A 19,016-nucleotide genomic window follows, 5' to 3' on the forward strand; every position below is an offset into this window, starting at 1 on the left:
CTAGCTGTGCCTGAAGCACAGAGGTCTGCACGCTGAATCCAACATGTAAGGAGCCAGCTGCAGGTGGGGTGCAGCCTCCTGTGAAGCTCCATATGGACTCTGCTGTCTCACCTGGCTCCAAAGACCCTCCAAAGAGAATCATAGGTTGAAAAAGACCATCAAGATCACCCAGTCCAACCTCAATCCATCCCACCATGCCCACTGACTGCATCCCTCTGTGCCATATCTCCATGGTTCTTGAACTCCTCCAGGGACGGTGACCCCACCATCTCCCCAAGCAGCTGTGCCACTGCATCACCACGCTTTCTGAGAAGACATTTGTCCTAATATCCAACCTGAAGAGGGCCAGTCCCATCTGCACACTGCACAGTGCCTCCTGCTGAGCACCGCAGCACCCCAAAGCCCTGCACTGCTCTGCTCATCACTGCACCTTCCGAGTGGGGAACTTCACCTTGGTCTCCTTAACCTGTAGCTCTATAAATCTGACTTAAAGGTTTTATTAAGACCTCTTCAGAGAGTTGCAGTTCTTAGAAAATACTCCAAAATGCTCCTTAGAGAGAGAAGAGGCTCCTGGGCAGCCCAGGTGTCACTGTCACAATGATATTGGGGAATCTGCTTTCCTGGCTGCCCGCCCGCAGCAATCCTGCTGAAGGCAGCTGAGCCTGAGGGTTATATAAAACACTCATCCCTTCAAGCTCATCATCTGTTTAAAAACCATACTGAAATGATTTATTTATTCTTCTGATAACAGATGAGGAATGGGAACCGAGAAAATGATCTCCAACTTCAGCTTCCCTTTATGTGTTTAGCATCTCTGGCATAGACCAATGTCATGGTTAGGGCAAGCAGGAGGGGAGGACGGGGATGCTTTTTCATGTGATGCTGCATCCTTAGGAGGGCTTGTCAGACAGCAGCATCCTGTAATTTTTATTTTCTCTATTGGAATGAATTTGGCTTTGTTTCTGCTGCATCCTCTGTGCAGTGCTGGCTGCAGATGGGTAGCTTGCATAGCGTTACTCATATGAATAATCCCAGGTGGATGGCAGCCATAAAAGAAAGATGCTTCAGCATCAGTAGCGCTGAGTGGATTATGTGAGCCTGAAGTCCTGAAGGCACAAAACAAGAGAAATGTGGGCTGTGGCAGCGGCCCATTGGTCAGAGTGTGCTTTATCCCTTCGGGCAGTAGTCCCTGCGCTGTGTTGTTCTTGGTGCGTGGTACTATGATGATGGGTAGGGGTCCAAACGTGGTCCAAAAATGGTTGAAGAAGGCACTAAGAGGGGGAGAAAGCATTGGACTGTATGCATTAAACAGACGTGTAAGTTGCCAACAGCTCTCACTTGGTGTGAATGAGGGCTGGCTGGGAAGCAGGCCGCGGTGCATTTGCACAGGAGGCGGCCGCCCCACTGCTCTGCGAATGTGGCACGAGGCAGACCGGGCGCTGCTGGCCTCCTCCCAAACCTCCCCGCTTCTGTGGGGGTGTTGGAAGGAATGCGTGTGCCCAGCCGTAAAGCAGGTGGGAGGTGTCTGTGCAGGCCGGGAACCTTCCTGAGAAGGCTGAGCCGGGAGGGATGCCTCAGCTCAGCAGGCAAAATGGGCCGTGTTTATTTTTAGGTGTGCAAAGCATTTGAAGCGATCCGAGTGTGGGCTTTGTTTTCTGTCATTTGTTGGATGGTTCAGAAAGCTTCGGAGAGCTGTGGGGTTTATCCCTGGCCCGGGGTGGGCTCCCAGTGTGTGTTACAGGAGAGGAGAGGAGGGTGATGCTCAGTGTAGCTCATGCTGTAGCTGCTCTGCGTTGAGCAGTGCTCATAACCGGGAGTATCACAGCGTGCTGTGTTAGAAGCTGGATGCTTCGTTGGCAAAGTGTGCATTGCCTCAGTGCTGTCTTCCTGGCAAAGGTTCCCCTGTGCAGCAAACACCTCGGCCAGGCTCAGGGTTGGGACCTTTGCCCACGCGGTGCAGGGAGCAGTTCTAAGCAGAGGTTGTGGTTAGAGCTGCGTTCAGGGGGGAGCGTAAAAGCGTGCGTCAGTGCAGGTGGAACATCTCAGCATTTACTCCGAAAAAGCAGGAACGAATGGATGAGAATCTTTCCACCGCCTTCAAAATCTCAGCGCAGCAGTTTCTGACAGTGACCTTCAGGAGCGGGGAGCCAGAAAGTGAAGGCTATTTCAGCATCACTTTCACAAAGAAGTCACTGAGTGCCAAGGACCGACGTAAGCCTGGATCTGTAAGAGGGGAGGGCTGTGTGCATACGTGTGCCCGGAGCACGCAGGCTGCTCACTAAGCTGGATTGTTTGTCACTGTATTTTTGGGAGGAATCTCACTAAAAGAAGTGCATTTTGGTGTTGTGTGTTTGTTTGTTTGCTTCCATCCTCCCACAATAGCAGTTGCCTTTTTATTTTATGAGCCCGTAATACTTGGGGTGTGCAGACACCAGGTACAGAAGGGAGCGTGGCAGCTCCCAGAGCTGGGTGGTGCAGCTCCCTGGTGCAGGGGGATCTGTGCTGACAGAGGCCTTTTTCCCCATGGGACAGCCTCCATCTGCTTGAGGAGCTTTTCTGGAGCAGCTGTTTCTGGTATAACCTCTGCAGGAATTCACAGAATGACAGACGGTGGTGCTGTGATAGCTCGTAAGGTGAGAGCCCGTCGCCCTGGGGGGGCCTTTGCAGTAGCTTTTTGCTTTCCCTCTGATGGATGGGTTTGGGGCATGAAGTGAGGCTGTGAGGAGTGGTTGGCCGTGTGCAGGGTGGGTCTGCCTGGGCTGTCCCAGGACGTGTGACAAAGGGGGTCACAGCCTGACCCTCTCCGGGTGTGTTTTCACAGCTGCTGTGGGAGCACTTTCCATGCAACTCAGCACAGATGTGAATGATCAAATATAAATTGAAGATTGATGCACTCCACCTCGGTGTGTGAGAGGCTCAATTAGAGGCAGAGCAGGCAGAATAATGGAAAATGCATTTGAGTGATGGTTCGGGTAGTATAATCTGCAATGAATTATTCACAACGATTTGTTCACCCCACTCTCATTGTGATCATTTTCAGGCCTTCATTCGCTGTGCCTTTGAAAGCTCTTCCCACAACCTGTACCGAAGCAAATCCCCGCACACAGCCCCTTCTCCCCACCCACACAAAGGACAGGTTGGAAGGAGCTCAGCGTTTCGGCACAGAGCTCCCTGGAAGAAGTTAATCAGAAGTGTTGAGGTTGAGGAGTTCACACCTGCAATGTGCTGAGGTTTTCCCCACCCAGCTGCTGTCGGGTTATCCATGTCCTGTAGTTGGAATGTGGGTTTCCTGCCTGTGTGGCCTGGCATGGGCCGGGAGCTGGGAGGGAAGGGGCTGAGTTACACAAAGCTACTCCATAACCAGCTGGGATTTATGCCACCACATCCTCCCCATGGAGGGCAGCATTTGTGGGTTGATCTGCCAGCGTCTGCTCGTCCAAATCTCCGTAATCAGCCGAAACGTGATTATGGGGCTGTGTGTCATTAGTACACAGGGCCTCTAAAATGGCTGAGATTGAATTAAAGCCGGAATGGCAGAGCATCCACAGTAAGGAACAGCCGAGCAGAGCCCGTCGGTCAGCCCTCACTGCTTGGGTGTGCGGGGTCAGGGCTTCCATTGCAGCTGAGTGCGTGGGCTCAGATGTGGGCTTCCTGCACTGCCTCCGAGCTGGAAAAAGCAGCCAGGATTCGGGCTTTGCAGCTGCGTGGGGTGGGTTTTGTTCTGTGCTGTCTTGTCTTTTTTTGGTATCGGTTTTCTCTCACGCATCTGAATACCTTCGTATTGTTTCCACTCGCTCAGACCAGTGGCATCCGCACAAAATTTCACTCGAGTTTCAATTTGACTGTCTTGCAAGTGTGCCTTCAGCTGAACAGAGCTTTGTTCATCAGCACTGCTCGTGGCTGTGTTTCCCAGCGCTCCCCTCTGGCTGCCCTGGGATGTGCCAGAACAGAGCTGCATGGGGCTGCGGGGCTCACCGCCTTTGCTCTCGGTTAGCATTGCCAGCACTGCAGTTCACTGCCCTTTTAGCTCCGTTAGCGATCCTTACTTTGCAGCTCTGGTTTAGCTCAGTGGCTGTGTCCTTGCCAGCAGATCAGGTGGGATTGGAGCATCTGCTGCTGTGTTGGTCCCGAGGGGAGCGGCTACAAGCTCTGGCTCTGCCTCTGCTGGCACTGGCATCTGGGGTGGGAAAAGCATTATGTAGTGAAATCTCTGGAGAGAAAGCAAACAGAGGACGGGTGTGGATCATCCCGACCTGTCAGTGGAGTTGAATTCCAAGAGTTCCTGTTATTGCTGTCAAATTGCTTCCTCTGCCTTATTCCTATTACCCCCATGCAAGAGCTGCACCTCAGAGCAAACTTTGTCTTTTACCTAAGGGCTAATGGCTTTCCATGTGCTTTCAAAATTGCATTTTAATGGAATAAATCTTATCCTTTCCCCCCAAAGCAGCAATCAAAAAGTTAAGCCTCTGGCATGCTTTCCTCAAATACTCAACTACTCATGCAAAGGGTCCAGAGCAACCCGGTGTATTTTAATGTGCCAGGGCCCCTGTGTGCATTGGGTACCTTGTACCAACCAGGCTGATGGCTTTTGGAGGCAACACCTCATCCTCCCACAGCGAGATCTCTCTCACGGTTGAAACCCGGCCCCGTAGGCTCTCTGACCACCTCAGAGCCCTTGCAGTGTGCAGCGGTTGCACTCAGCTGTTGCAAAGCACAAGATGGAACTGTAAATTGTTCTGCACACCCACGTGGAAATGGGAGCTGTCATAAAGCCGCCTTTGGATGGAGGCTGGGCAGAAAGCTGTGTGCTGCTGCTCTCTGCTGGACGGAGCCAGCAGGGTGCCCAGAGCTGCTGAGCGGGTGGGTGCCTGCTCTGACCTTGCTCTTCTCTTCCTCTTTGCAGTGTGCTACCTGCTGAAGAGCAACATCAGCCCCGACCTGTGCAACGAGGACGGACTGACCGCACTGCACCAGGTGAGGCTGCAGGATGGAGTGCTCCCAGGTGTTGTTGCTCAGAGCTGGGTCGCTTCGCCACGCCACGCTGCGCTGGGCAGCAGGCTGAGATCCAACACATTAACTCACATTGGTAGAATACTGACTGTTGCTTTGGAATGGGCTTAGATAAATGATGGAAGAGGTGTTGGAGGAGCCCCCACAGCTCTCTGTACACTCAGGGACATGGGCTGGTCTGTGTGAGAGGGCCATAGCTGATGGCAGTAAAGTACAGGGCTGCCATTCTGCTGCAAGTCTGCATCCTTCCTCGCAGCCTCCCTGCCATGAGGGTTTGTTATTCTTCCTACAGCCCCGTCCTCCCCCTGTGATCCTTGGGGCTCAGCACCAGAGCATCAGTGTCGTTGATGTTAAATCTCCTAAAACACAAAAAAGACAAGTCTTTAGAGAGGAGACATTGATTTGTTCTGCGTAGGGTGCACAAGTCAGGTGTGCACTTTCTGCACTGACTTCTATTTGTAGTCCAAAAGGTTTTCAGTGCACACCTACCTAATACATAAGTCACATGTACCTACTGCATATTCATAGCATTATGTAAATACAAGGGTACATAACATATCTGAACATTCTGCACTTATGTGGGGGTCTTTGGTTGTTTGGGGAGCTGTCCCACTCCTCGCTTTATCCATGTTTGGGCACAGGGACACCCAGTCCCTTCTGGTTTGTTGCTGTTTTGGACTTGTGCCTCATCTCAAGGATGTCTGTCCTTGTTTCTTATGGCAGTCTTGGATCTTCCAAGGGAAACGTTCCATCTCAGGAAGATTGTTTTTCCTAAGTAAGCAGGACATCTGGAACTTAAAGCAGAGCTGTAACCTTGAGCAGAATACCTCAGTCAGACATAAATGTTAAATAATTAGCTCTGGAGCCATCATCGGGACAGTCCCCTCACTGCCATGGGGCTGTGCCTGGCAGCCACCACCTCCACCCAAAGCAGTGGAAGCAGTGGTGTAGCTGTGGGTCCTGGCTTGTCTCCATTTAAACCATCCCACTCACTTGGGATTTTCATCTTTTCTGCAAGTTGCTTTCTGTCCTCAGAGCTGGATGGATGTTGGCCCGAAAAGGCCAGCTGGCTCCTAGAGGGCACCCAGAGGTGTCCCACTGCTGGCTGCTGAAGCCCTGAAGTGCTTTGTGTACTAAAGGATCAGTTTTGGTAAAGGTTCATTTGGTGATCAACGTGGGAGCTTTGCCTTCACAAACATTAATTGAATCCCTGAGCAGGGAGAAGCTGCCAAATGTTCACAAATGCCCATTACCAGAGGCTTCCAGGAAAGGATGCAGTGTATGCTTCTGTGATAACTTGGCTGCGTGACAGGCATGATTTTAGCCTCACTTTCTCATATAAATAGTAAACAGAAATGGAAATACACACAGGGTGGTTGTTGCTGCCGAGATGCTTGCTGTGGGTGTAGATCAGCCCCTGGCAGCCCTGTGCTGCAGTGCGTGGGTCTGCAGCAATGCACAGCCAACGAGCAGGCTTTCTGCACAAGGACAAATCTTGTTCTAGTGTCTCATAGGCACATTCATGTCACAAAGTGAGCACGAGGTGGATAAAGCAAATTCCACCTTCCCCAGAGGAAGACAGTCAGGGCCCTTCTTGCAGGCTGCCTCTGGGCAATGGTGTGAATGCATCCAGTCTTCCAGGAAAGATGTCCCATGGAGCCCTTCATAGTTCTGGGAATCGAGCTTGCATCTCTTCAGATAACATTGGTGGGCAGCATGAGCTGCTTCTGAGCTGCTCATCATGTGCCACTGTGAGGGATTTTTCCTAAGGAAAGGGAATGTCAGCATGTCAGCTCTTCCCTTGGTATGTGGCCATACTGGTTACCTTGAATTTCTGCTGTGTGTGCTCTTGCATATGGAAAACCCAGAGGAGCAGCTGCATATATATGTTCTATTGTTCCCCACTGCTTCAACCCCAAACAAGATCCTGTAGGACACCAATGACCTTCAGTCCATCCAGCACAGCTGTTCTGCACGCTGTCTTTCTGACCTGGGTGTGCTGAAAGTGATGCTGGAGATGCTTGTTGCCAAACACTACAGCATAGAGTAGGTCCTTATGTCCAGGTACAACTGAGCAGATATGAGCCCTCTTCTTCCCGAAGTAAAAAACCAAACCAATCTGTCTGCATCTCTCCCTCAACAGTGCTGCATAGACAACTATGAAGAGATTGTCAAGCTCCTCCTCAGCCACGGGGCCAATGTCAATGCCAAGGACAATGAGCTGTGGACTCCCTTGCATGCAGCAGCCACGTGTGGTCACATCAACCTGGTGAAAATCCTCATCCAGCAGTAGGTGGCTTGTTGTGTCTGTCCCTCTTAGCAAGTCTGATTTCACCCACAGCTTCTGTGGGTGGAATTTGGGACTGTTTGGGACCTCTCGGAGGTGGTTATTGCCTGCTCCCAGGCTGTTGGTGAGAACCCTTCCTGCATTGAGGAAGAGGAGAAGGAGCAGGAGGGCTGAGGAAACACAGTAAAACCCCAGTTGGCTTGACTCAGTTTCATGAAGCTTTTGGGACTGAACTGAAATTGGCCAAATTTGGGGTAAAAAAGAAAAAGGACTTGAAATCTAAATGCAGGTGAATACTGTCCATTGTCTTTCCAGTGCTGGTAACTGTCCAAATAGATCAGAGGTCAACTAAGGACCACTTAATAGAGAATTAAAATGATGTGGTTCAGAGGGTGCTGGAAATTTTCTGCCCTGTGGGGTAGAGTTGATACAGAGGCTTCGAGAATTGTTTTTGGAAAATAAGAAAAATAAATGCAGGCACTGGGTGATTTTTCTACTTTTTTTGTTTTGTTTTTGCCAACGTTCCTTTGGTTAGATGGAGGGCTCCCTCTGCCACTCAGCCCTTGTCTTTTACGGCTTCTCTGTTCCTTCTGAACTTTTCATTCAAGGACTGCCAGACGCCCAGGTAACAAGCACCTGGTAGTTGCTTGGCATGGTTATCCAGAAACTCAGCAAATGAATCGCTTCTGTCACTGAGAAGCTGCTGGTGTGTTTGGTGCCAGGAGGAGAGTGAGGACCAGGAGCAGCTCAGTGCCTCGCATACCCCCAGCCCATAAAGGAGGTGCTGCCTTTCATCCACGTTTAAAATTTGTCATCCCCATCCATAGCTCCTTGGCTTTGTTTTAAATCTTCCTTCACTGACGTAAAGCTTGGGGCCATTTGGGCAGCTAGCGAAAACCAAGCAGGGTTTAGTAAGTGTTTATCTCAGCGTTTGGCACTGCCTGCTCTCAGATGTCCCGGGTCCTTTCTGTTAATGCCTCTTTCCCCTCACAGCGGAGCAGACCTGCTGGCAGTGAACGCGGATGGCAACATGCCCTATGACCTCTGTGAGGATGAGCCAACCCTGGATGTCATTGAGACGTGCATGGCCTATCAGGGTAAGGAGATTGAGAACGTGCAAAACACAGAAGTGGGCCAATGTAGCACTAAAAATTACCTTCCCAGCTCTTGTTTGGCCCCTCAAGAAAAACAGAGAGCTGTGCCTGGCATAGATTTCTGGCACTTGCCTCTGTTTAGTCTCTCTGATTCCTAAATAATGCAAGGGTGAAGTTCCTTCACCTCTGAAAAGGACATGAGGCCGTGCCAACCAACTGGGAGTCATGAGTACAGTTCTACTCAGCCACTGCAGACAAGGACCCTTCCCAACTCTTCTCTCTAACTGGATTTTTAACAGGAATTACACAGGAAAAAATCAATGAGATGCGGGCTGCCCCGGAGCAGGTCATGATCTGTGACATTCATGACATACTTGCGACTGGCCAGGATCTGAACAGGACTGACGCCCAAGGTGCCACGCTGGTGAGTGAAACTGCATGGCTTCATCTCATCTTCCTGCAGCCTGTGGGTGATGAAACCTGCCCTGTGGCAGGCAGTTGGGCAGAAACAACACGGACAGGTCGCTGAGAGGAGTGGGGAAGCTGTTTGGATTGTTCTCTCTGGTTTGGTAGTGACATGTAGGATAAATGAGTACAGCTCATGAGCAGAGCTGACACAGCTTAGTGCCTATCCTTGCACTTTTTGGAACAAGATATCTATCGTTAGCTATTTTAGCAACTCTCAGCATCAGATTCAAGCCTGCATTTGCTTGTCTGACTGCTTCTGAGTGTTAACTCTGTGTTAAGCCATGTGGCCCATAGAGGGTAGGACCCAGTGCCATAAAACTTACGTAAAAATTAACTGAATGGCCAGAAAGTATTAGAATTTCTTTCCAGATGAGTGTTTAGCTTCCTGTGGTGGAATCCACATGGAAAATCTTGAAAAGAAGCTTTTGTGCTCCTCATCAGCACAGCTGAAAAAGAATGTGCTCTGAGTGGAGTTGGTGCTTTCAGAACAGCGCCCAGGTCAGTGCTGTGCTCAGAAGGGCAGCAGCAGGCAGCAACTGTGAAAACCTTCAGAGGCACAAAGTGTTGTGGTGGAGTACAGGAGTCTATTATCGATGTCTCCAGAGTGACGGGTGTAGCTGGAGGCTGGGATCTGAAAAAGTCAGATTCCTTTAACTTAAAGTAGCCACAGGTGTAAATGTTTCTGATTTTTAAATGGTGAAAGCAATCAGAAGGGACTGGAAGTGCACTTGCACAAAGGGAGCGCTGACTAAAGCAAGCTGGGCAGTTGGTCAGAAAATCGCATCTACAGCCCTTGGTGTGGAAGAGGAGATGTTTGCTGGCATGGGGAGTGCAGAGTTCACAGCAGATGATGTTCCCCATTGCAGGTTTGCATTTTGATGGCTCTGTTTGCTTACAGACTGGAAAGCACTTAGGAGACCTTGATGTAAAATAGAAAACAGTATATTTTTAACCCATACGTGTAAGTAATCTTAAGTACTTGCCTTTCCAAACAGAATTACCTGCAGGTAGCACTGAGTTTCAGTCACAGGAACAAGGTGCTTTTGACCTGATGGAGATGTATCTGCCAAATCTAAAATGTGCTGCCTGTGTAAATTTAGACTCACTGTGCAAAAATTCCACTGAAATTTGCTGTAAAAAAAAGTCCATTCATGATCCTTGCAGGTGGCTCATGCTCTCTTCCTTGTCTCCTAGCTGCACATAGCCGCAGCCAATGGTTATCTGCATGCAGCTGAAGTCCTTCTTGACCAGGGGGCAAGCCTGGATGTGAAGGACTGGGATGGCTGGGAACCTCTTCACGCTGCAGCTTTCTGGGGACAGGTAAGGATTCTGATGCAAATGTCAGCTACGAGGGTGACATTGCTCTCTGCCTGGACAGACTGTGGAGCACTCTGCCAATGGAAGCAATCTGTGGTAGGAATTGGTGCACGGTGACAGATGATAGCCCTGGAGCTCCAGAAAGAACCTCTTGCTGAGAATGCTTGGGGAGAGTATCTCTGTGTGGTTGAATGGTGGGAACTGTGTTTAACATCGTATACATACCAGAATAATTTGAGGCGAGTTGAGTATGCATACCATTGCCTCTTATCTTTTGCCAGCTTTTTAGTTTTGAGGCAGAAAAATGATTGCCTCAAATACTTCTGTCAACTGGCTTTCTTTCCCTTCCTTTAGATGCAGATGGCTGAGTTACTCGTGTCCCATGGGGCTAGCCTGAGTGCCAGGACATCTTTGGATGAGATGCCAATAGGTGAGTTTACTGAGATTAAAAAAGGAGATCAAAGTCACTAAGAAAAGTGTTCAGAAGCTCTTTGCTTTAAGCTTACCAGGGTGTTCAGATGGTGCTTTCAGAAGCATTAGCGTTTCATTTTTCACATGTCTAGAATCAAAGCTGTAGGGAATTTAAGGGGACTGAAGTTTTAAAGAGCCTGATTCATTATTTCTGAAAATAGTTCCTCCTGGTCATTTAAAAAAAATAAAAAATAATTTCTTGAGCACTGAGTTTTTATCTTTTTTGCACTCATGTCATCCCACTGTTCCTGTGCTTTGGAGTCTCCCTGCTCCTGCATTGTGGTCGTGGGTGTGCCCCACAGCAGCAGGGTTTGGAGTACCGCTTCTGAAACTGCTGAGTGTAGCCCTAAGACTTACATGTCTCCAGCTCTGCCCTGATGGAATGAAGTGTGGCAACGTGTTGGGGCTGGAGAAGAAAAACACACACAATTCCTGGAACAGATTGGAAGCAGGAGTGCCAAAGTGCTAGCACCTGACCAGGTGTATTATAATCTTATGCTGTGTTTTCTTTTGCCAGAAGGTTTGAGTCTTAACTGGAAAATCCATATGTTCTTGTTTTGTATGATAGAAGTTCTTGTCTTCTACCCTGACCTGCTCTGCTTTTGTCTGTTCTCCTTAATTTTGGAGGCTTAAGTAAAAAAGCTGCACTCAGGGGAGGTACAGTCTGATTATTAGGGAAATTTATTTTCCTTCTACCTTGAAGCTTTGAGACACTGCTCAGTATCTCTCACCCATTCATAGGAAGAGGCACAGCCTGCTACCAGAGGTAGGACAAGGCCTATCTGAATAGCTGGATCATTGCAAAGCTGAGCCACGATCAGTAGCTCTTGCTTTCTGGTCCCATTTAGGTGTCCAAACCATTGTGCCTACCACTGTTTGTTTGGAGGCAAATGTGCCTAAGCATATTTTGCTTGAATTTCCCTCCTTCCTCTGAGCATGTGGAGTTTTATTTACTAGAAAGGCATAACTGTTAACACGGTGTTAATGACACCACATTTGAATGCTTTGACTTGTGGCTTGGTCTGTGTGTCCCTTAGATCTGTGTGAAGAAGAGGAATTCAAAGTATTACTTCTGGAGTTGAAACACAAGCATGATGTGATAATGAAGTCTCAGATGAGGCATAAATCTTCCCTGAGCCGAAGGACCTCCAGCACTGGCAGCCGGGGGTGAGTGGCCAAGATGTTATCTTCAGACACCGTTTGCAAATGTCTTTATAAGATGTTTTCTAGACATCAAAGCAGTCCTGCTGACCACAGAGCTCCCTAAACAGCCCCTGGGCCTTTGCCCTCTGCATTTACTCCACTGGTTGCAGAATAGATCCATTAGATGAGCTGTGTGAGATCGTAGAATCATTAACGTTGGAGAAGACCACTGAAATCACCAAGTCCAACCCCAGCCCCTCCCACCATGCCCACTAACCGTGTTCCTCAGTGCCACATCTCCATGATTCTTGAAAACTTCTCACTTCTTCTTTTCTTGAAAATCACCCACCTTTGCAGTATTACTTTAAAACTCTTTAAAATTCCTCCCACCTTTAATATCCACACAAGTGCCTTTGTCTGCTTTGCGTGGGTGCCAGGAAACTAAATTCACGTTACATTCCAGTGGGAGATGCTAGGAAGCACGAGGAGAGGCTGAGAAGAGCTACAGGGTGAGGAGAACTTGCATGCCCCGCTCACAGCCCTGTGCTCCTTCCCCCTGCCCAACAGGAAAGTGGTGAGGAGGGCCAGCCTCTCCGACCGGACAAACCTCTACAGGAAGGAGTGCGAGAAGGAGGCCATCGTGTGGCAGCAGCTGGGGGCCGCAGAAGAAGGAAGGAACTCGGGTCTCATTGGAGAAATTGGAGAGACTCGGTCTGACCAGGAGAACACAGACCCTGTAAGGAATCTCTTCTGTCTTATGGAGTCGCAGCAGAGGGTGGGTAACGCTGCGCCTGGGATGGGAGGTGGCTGAAAAAAAATCACAAGCCTCATCTGTCAGATTTAAGCAAAAGACCAAATTTAGTTTAAACTGGTAACTGATCTAACAAACTGGTAATCACAGAGGAACTGCTATCTTGCTTTGCAGTTATTTGCTTTTAGTTGAGTTATTATTGTGTTATATTAACATGTATCACTCAGTCTGGTTTTTTGGTTGGTTTTTGAGTCCTTCCATGCAAACACAGAATTAAAATCATAAAATTGTTTCAATTGGAAGAGACATCTAAAGGCCATCTAGTCCGGCCTCCCTGCAGTGAACAGGAACACCCACAGCTCCATCAGTGCTCAGAGCCCCATCCCCTGGCCTTGGGTATTTCCAGGGACAGGACACCCACCACCTCTCTGGCCAACCTGTGCCACTGCCTCACTACCCTCGTTGTAAAAAACTTTTCCTTATAACCCATCTAAATCTCCCCTCTTTACGTTTGAAAGCATTTTTCCTTATCCTGTCACAGCAGACCCTGTTAAAGAGTCTGTCCCCTTCCTTACAGCCCCACTTAGATACTGAAAGGCCAGGATCAGGCCTCTCCAGAGCTGCCTTTTCATTTCCATGTTCCTGGCTGGGGCTCCTGGCAGTTTAGAGCTGGTGGGTGAATTCAGTGCTTTTGCTGTGGTACCTCTGGATGAAAGAGCGAGTGTGAGCTGGCTTAGGAAGTTGTCACAGGGATGACCTGGATGATGGAGAACAGGGGACAGATGCTCTTCTTTAATGTCTTCTTGTTGCAGAATTCACTGCTGGAGAGTTCTTCCCTCTTTCCGGAGTTAGCAAACAAAAGCACCCAGTGTGACTCTGAAATCCCCCTTCAGAATGGACTCATGGCCTCTGCCAGCACTTACCCATACACCTTCTCCAACGGGGACGTGTGGAGCATGCACGCCGACCCTGATGGTAACCCAGGCCACGTGCTGCCCTACGGCAGCCCCGCACTCCCTGACGCTCAGCAGTTCTGGGGCGCCTACAAGGAGCAGGGCCACCAGACGCTCTCTGAACTGAAGCGGCAGCGCGCTGCAGCCAAGCTCCTCAACCACCCCTTCCTCAGCACTCACTTTGGCAGTGGTGTGGGGGGAGTCTCCGAGAACGGGGGTGAGGCCAAGTCACACCTAATTGCATCCAGGACTTCTCCCTACAGCTCCAATGGGACCTCGGTGTATTACACAGTGTCCAGTGGGGAGCCACCCCTCTTGAAATTCAAAGCTCCCATGGAGGAAATGGAAGAGAAGGTGCATGGGTGCTGCAGGATTTCCTAGTTCCACCTGTTACTCGCCTCGGAGGAAACGAGAAGGGAGTGGGCTGGTAGGATCTATCACCACGGCCAGGTTGTTTGCATTCCAAGGGGAGAATCTGGTTATGGACATCCTGACTGAGGCAGTCTCCTTCATCTTGAATTGTACTTTACCCTGCTAGTTACTTCCATTGAAGTCAAATGAGTAATGCAGGTGGAGCAAGGCTCTCAGGAGAGGAAGGGATATGCATCAATATGATATAAAAAAAAATAAAGATGCCTACGTCTCTCTCCCTGGGGAAGAAGGTATGGTGCACTGTCTCCCCATCCTTGGGAAGTCATGGGAGGGCTTGGAAAGAAGAAGTGATCTGATTTAAAATCTTTGCATCTGAGCCTCTTGCTGCAAGCCACCATGCTTCCTGAGGGTAACAGTTCAGACCTGAATTTTCACTCCTGGTGATGCACGTTTCCTGGAGGGGGGAGATCAGCCCGATGGGAGGTTTGCAAGTGGACAGAGCTGTTTTCCGTGCATCTGGATCCTGCATCTACAGGGGCTGAGCAACAAGCAAGTGTGGATACTACATGTAGGTACTACGCTTGCTGTAGGAAGTTTGCAAGGTGTTGTCTCCTTGCAGTGACAGCTCACCATCAGAAACTACGTGCTGGCTGGGTCCTGTTCTGCTCATCGAAACTCACACTGCAGACTGCATCAGGTTCAAAGCAGAACTCTTCCTGGAGCAGGCGTCACTCAGCAGGCTTTACAACTGACGTTGCAATAAGGGGCCCTGGCAATAGAATTTTACTGCAATAAAATACTGACAAAGGTCTATATTGGGATAAGTAATTTAAAACACTTATTTGTACTATTTAGATTTCAATTTGTTTAAAACTGAAAGGACTTTTGCTGATCTCACTTTCCTATTGATTGTTTGTTTACCCTGTATGCTCAGCACAGATACTTGGGGTGATGTCCTTTGTGTTCTGACTTTTCTGGATGTCCAGAACCACAGGGCTCGGGAGGGGCAAAGAGGAAGGGCTTGCCTGCACTAATCCAGAAAAGCCTGAAAGCATTTCTAATCTCTGTAGGTGTTACCTTGTGTTAACCTGAAGTCTTTGGCTGATGAGTAACTTAAATCATTGCTTTGGTAGTTGAACATTGCAGCAGGAGAGGAGACTTCTTTGCCTTTATTTCCAGCTTCCATGCTGAAGTCATCGGCATCCGTCGGAACAAGGCTTGAGTGCCTCTGTGTGTTGGGTAGTCAGCATGCAGCACTTAGAGAAGCCTCTGCTGCAGGGAGGTGGGCACACCAACACTGGTGTTCAAATGCAGTTCGTGTTAGTTCAGGCATACATGAGAAACTCTTGCGTGGTATAACGTGCAGTTTTGGCATTGGCTTTTCCAGCAAGTGGAAGTTTCAGCATACCTTGTGGAGGTGAAGGAAAAATGGCCACAGTTGAGCTTACGAGGTTCCATCTGCAGGAACAGTTGTTTGTAAACGTTCAGCCCTCTTTCTGCACAGAGGAGCTATTGCACACATAAATGTTTGCCTGCATGAGTATGAGTTGCTTTGGACAGCTGACATCCCAGGCTGAGCACAGCCTGTCTGGGTCTCTGTAAGCCAGCAATGGATTGAATCCTGCTTGCTGTGATGCTGCTGTGCTTCAGCCAAACAACAGAAAATGCAGCTTCCACCCATCAGCCTTTTAGCTGCAGCTGTTAGACATCAGTGTAACATTCCTCCCCTCCACAGCTTTAGGAACAAACTGGAAAACTGCAGCAGTTGGTCTGATTTCATTTTATTATTATTTTTTTGAAACTTTCATTCAGTTAAAGACAAAGGGGTTCTTCGTATGTTTGAAACAGAGAAGTTGGGCGTTTTCTAGCACAGTGCCAGACAGCTTGCACTGCTGAGCTTCTCTGTGACTGGAACACATCAGCATAAGACCAAAAAATACTTCTTGTGCTTAACTTCAAGGGAAATGAAAAGCCACTCTCTGGTAGAAAGAGGGTAATTTGGTAACTGGACAGACTTTACAGCATCCGTGCGTCGTTAACAGGGGGTCTTGTGATCACCTAGAGAAAATCCATCTGAGATGATATCAAGTGTAGCTGTGTGTTACTGTGTGGGGGAGATGATCTTTCAGGTGCCTCTGCTCTCGCATGGTGTTGGGGATTGTCTCCTCACATCCGTCCCCCTGAGAATTCTGGACTCAGTGTAGAATTTTTTGGTGCTGCTACTCACTAGGTGCAAAATACATGGTGCAAATTCAGCCCAGCTGATGCCTTCCTTTGTTGTTGGACCATTCTCCTTCTCAGAGCAGTTTTGTACTATCGAGTGTATTGAATCCTCTGTAACTCCATGCAGATGAAAAGGAGGCACTTGAGTGCAACAGTGCAAAGTAGTTTGAGGTTTGCTTTCACTGAGAGCTGTTGATAGATTGAAGCTGTAGGAAGCCAGTCCATTTTAGACCAACAGATTTTACTTAATTGCTATTTCACTCTGTTTATATGTGAAGCCTGGGGAATTCTTAATTCTAGCTGTGATCTTGAGCAAAGCAGCAATTGATTTACTGTCAGGAGAAAGATGCTATAGATTCTAGATTATTCATCATCCCCTTAATTGGTCTTTGTGTTGTAATTGTAAAATTGGCCATAATAAACTCTTCCAGCATTACCACTGCAAGGTAACATGCTCACTGAAGTCTGATGCTGTCTGGTTGGATGGAATTAATTCTCATTTAGATGGCACAGTCAGTAATCGATAAATGCTCCAGAATTTGTTCCTTAGCCACGTCTTTATCTCCCTGTGGCTTTGGGCTGCAGTTGCATCAGGATGGGACTTGGGAGGACTGTGGAACAGTGACCTAAGGTAGATACACACCTTTGTGTCGGTGACGTTCTGGATGTAGCGGTCGGTGCCTGCAGAGCACTGGCAAATAAGCTCAGGGAAGGCTGGCAGTTCTGCCTGCAGAGCTGCTGGTTGTAGGTCTGGGATGAGTGATTCTGTAAAACAGGTTTTCTGCCTGCTTCTGGCAGCGTGTTTTGTAGAGGCTGACGTTGGAGGGGATTAATAAACGCGTGGAAGTTCTTCTATGTGCATTGTAGGAGCTTACCTCTTGGAGCAGGGCTCTTAACTGCAAAACTTAGCAATGTTGTAACAGTAGTGCTTTCTGTATCTGTCTGTTTGAATAAAGGCTCTCCTAGTGGAAAGGTCTGAAGTACACAGCAGAAGGTGCATTGGCTAATTCACTAGATCTTCGTTTTGCTAAAAAGCTGTGGAAACAATGAATTGTGTTGATTGGCATATCAAGCACTTGGCTTATTAGAGGGAGATTTTAGGAGTTTTACACTGTAATCAGTGATGCTAGGTTCAGTAATGCTCTAAATACAGATTCAAGGTCAGATCAGAGTCACGCTTTCATCAGCAGTAGCCTAAGGTTGTAGTGGTTCATGAAGGCCATGCAAAGATCTGAGGAGTGCAGTACTGGCCTGCTGTAGCTAGAGCTGCACGTGGGAATGACCTCCCTACTTGCAGAATCTTCCTTGCTTCCTATGTCAAAAGACTTGACTTAGCTGCAAAAAAAAAAGTGTCTCTCAAAATAGCATCTCTACTTTACTGAGCTCAGCCAGGGAAGTCCCAGCAATGAAATGTCAGATAAGGGCTTAAGCACAATTGCTGGGATCTGTGTGACTTCAGGCCTGGATCTATGCTTGGTGTACCCAGTGGTGTGATTTTAGCTCAGTGTCACTTCTGTGGTGCTCTGGAATCCTACAACCCTCTGTTCTGTCAAGAAGGGACTCCAGCTGGTGTGATGCTGTAGCAGGTGTGGCTGGGCACCCAGAGGCTGAAGAACTCCTGGTAGGGAAGGAGCAGAGCGTGGCAGTGGCAATGAGTCAGTGCAATCCATGGCAGAGGCAGTGAATTCTCTGGTGCACTGAGCAAGGTCTTATTTCATGGAGTTGCAGATGAAAGCACTTGTGATCTCCCAGCTGGCTTTACAAGTTTTGTTTGGTGTGCTTTTAGTTTAATCTTGGACCTCTGGTTACTCAAATCTTGCACACTGAAACACAGCTGGCAGTACCCTGAAATAAGAATAACTTAACTGAGAAAGCAACAGCACTGGTCTGTGGTGAGCTGTTGTGCATCTGCTGGAAGGTGTCCTCCCTGTGTCTGGGTATTTCTGTGCCTTATACTTGCTAAAATTACTCTGTTTTGTTGGTCTCTGGAATGCTTGCGGTGACTGTGCGGTGCTGTTTGCTATTGCAAGGGAAAGCAGTTCAGAGCATGCCAGGTATTGAAGCTTTTGTTTATTCATTTCTCCCACACTCACCGTTTCCCTTTATAATACACAGAATGGAAACGATCGGGATAATTTCACAGATCTTTCTGACCTCTTTCAGTATAGCAGCTCTCGCCAGGCAGAATCCAACGCGTGCTCAGAGTGCTGTTAATATCTGGAGTGTTGTTTTCTTTGTGGCCGTACAACAGAATTGGTTGTTCTTCAGCTGTGTTCGTCCTGCCCAAGCAGGCCCTGGGCTGCAGTCCCCCCCCATCATCCGGGTACCGCTGGGCTCTTCAGGCAACGTCTGACCCAGAACATCGCGCTGCGTTCCAGCTGCGGAAGCGCTGTGGTCGAGGAGACGACGCTCGAGGAGCGTGTTCTGACCTCACCAACACACTGACCTCCACCGGGACAGAGATACGGGTTTTACAGCAGTGCAAAAGCAGCCTCGGCACTGCAGCACAGGGCGCCTTCCGCAATAACCCTCACCCCACCCACCCGCTGCGGAGTGTACAGACCCAACCCGACCAGGTGTATTTTATGTGAGAAACATAACGTAAGGACTGTATATTGTATTAGCAGCTTTGTGTATAAAATGGCATTTTGGCAATCAGAGTCTAATATATTTAAAAGTTTTTTTTTTTTTAAAGGATATTTGATATTGTATGGGATTGACTTTGTTGTTACTGTAAGAATGAAGAGATGGTTTCTTAACGTGTTGAAGCAACGCATAAAATCTTAAATTTTATGTAAAACTCATGCCAAAAGGGTATGTCTGACAGTATTAGCACCTGACCTGCGTCTTTAATAGAGAGATTGAATTTTTTAATTTAAAAAAAAATATATATTAAATTTCTTTTAATAACACAGACCACGCCGCTG

At 48.4% G+C, this 19,016-nt stretch overlaps 1 protein-coding gene across 6 annotated transcripts in view; it reads left to right on the plus strand.

Moving 5' to 3' along the window:
• The window catches only part of PPP1R16B (protein phosphatase 1 regulatory subunit 16B), a 58,180-nt gene extending 39,177 nt beyond the window's left edge, over positions 1–19,003 (plus strand). For 5 of the 6 annotated variants that reach the window (XM_046902824.1, XM_046902823.1, XM_015296355.4 and 2 more), the window contains exons 3-11: positions 4,904–4,974; positions 7,154–7,299; positions 8,291–8,394; positions 8,691–8,815; positions 10,054–10,179; positions 10,531–10,606; positions 11,685–11,814; positions 12,358–12,565; positions 13,354–19,003. In XM_046902824.1, coding sequence (XP_046758780.1) covers positions 4,904–4,974; positions 7,154–7,299; positions 8,291–8,394; positions 8,691–8,815; positions 10,054–10,179; positions 10,531–10,606; positions 11,685–11,814; positions 12,358–12,565; positions 13,354–13,875 — 1,508 coding nt within the window. In that variant the 3' untranslated portion in view covers positions 13,876–19,003. The remainder of the gene's footprint in view (positions 1–4,903; positions 4,975–7,153; positions 7,300–8,290; positions 8,395–8,690; positions 8,816–10,053; positions 10,180–10,530; positions 10,607–11,684; positions 11,815–12,357; positions 12,566–13,353) is intronic. The other variant, NM_001030851.2, reaches the window with a different exon arrangement.
• Positions 19,004–19,016: the final 13 nt, after the last annotated feature.

Source organism: Gallus gallus, chromosome 20, assembly GCF_016699485.2.
Source record: "Gallus gallus isolate bGalGal1 chromosome 20, bGalGal1.mat.broiler.GRCg7b, whole genome shotgun sequence".
Classification (NCBI taxonomy): Eukaryota; Metazoa; Chordata; class Aves; order Galliformes; family Phasianidae; genus Gallus; species Gallus gallus.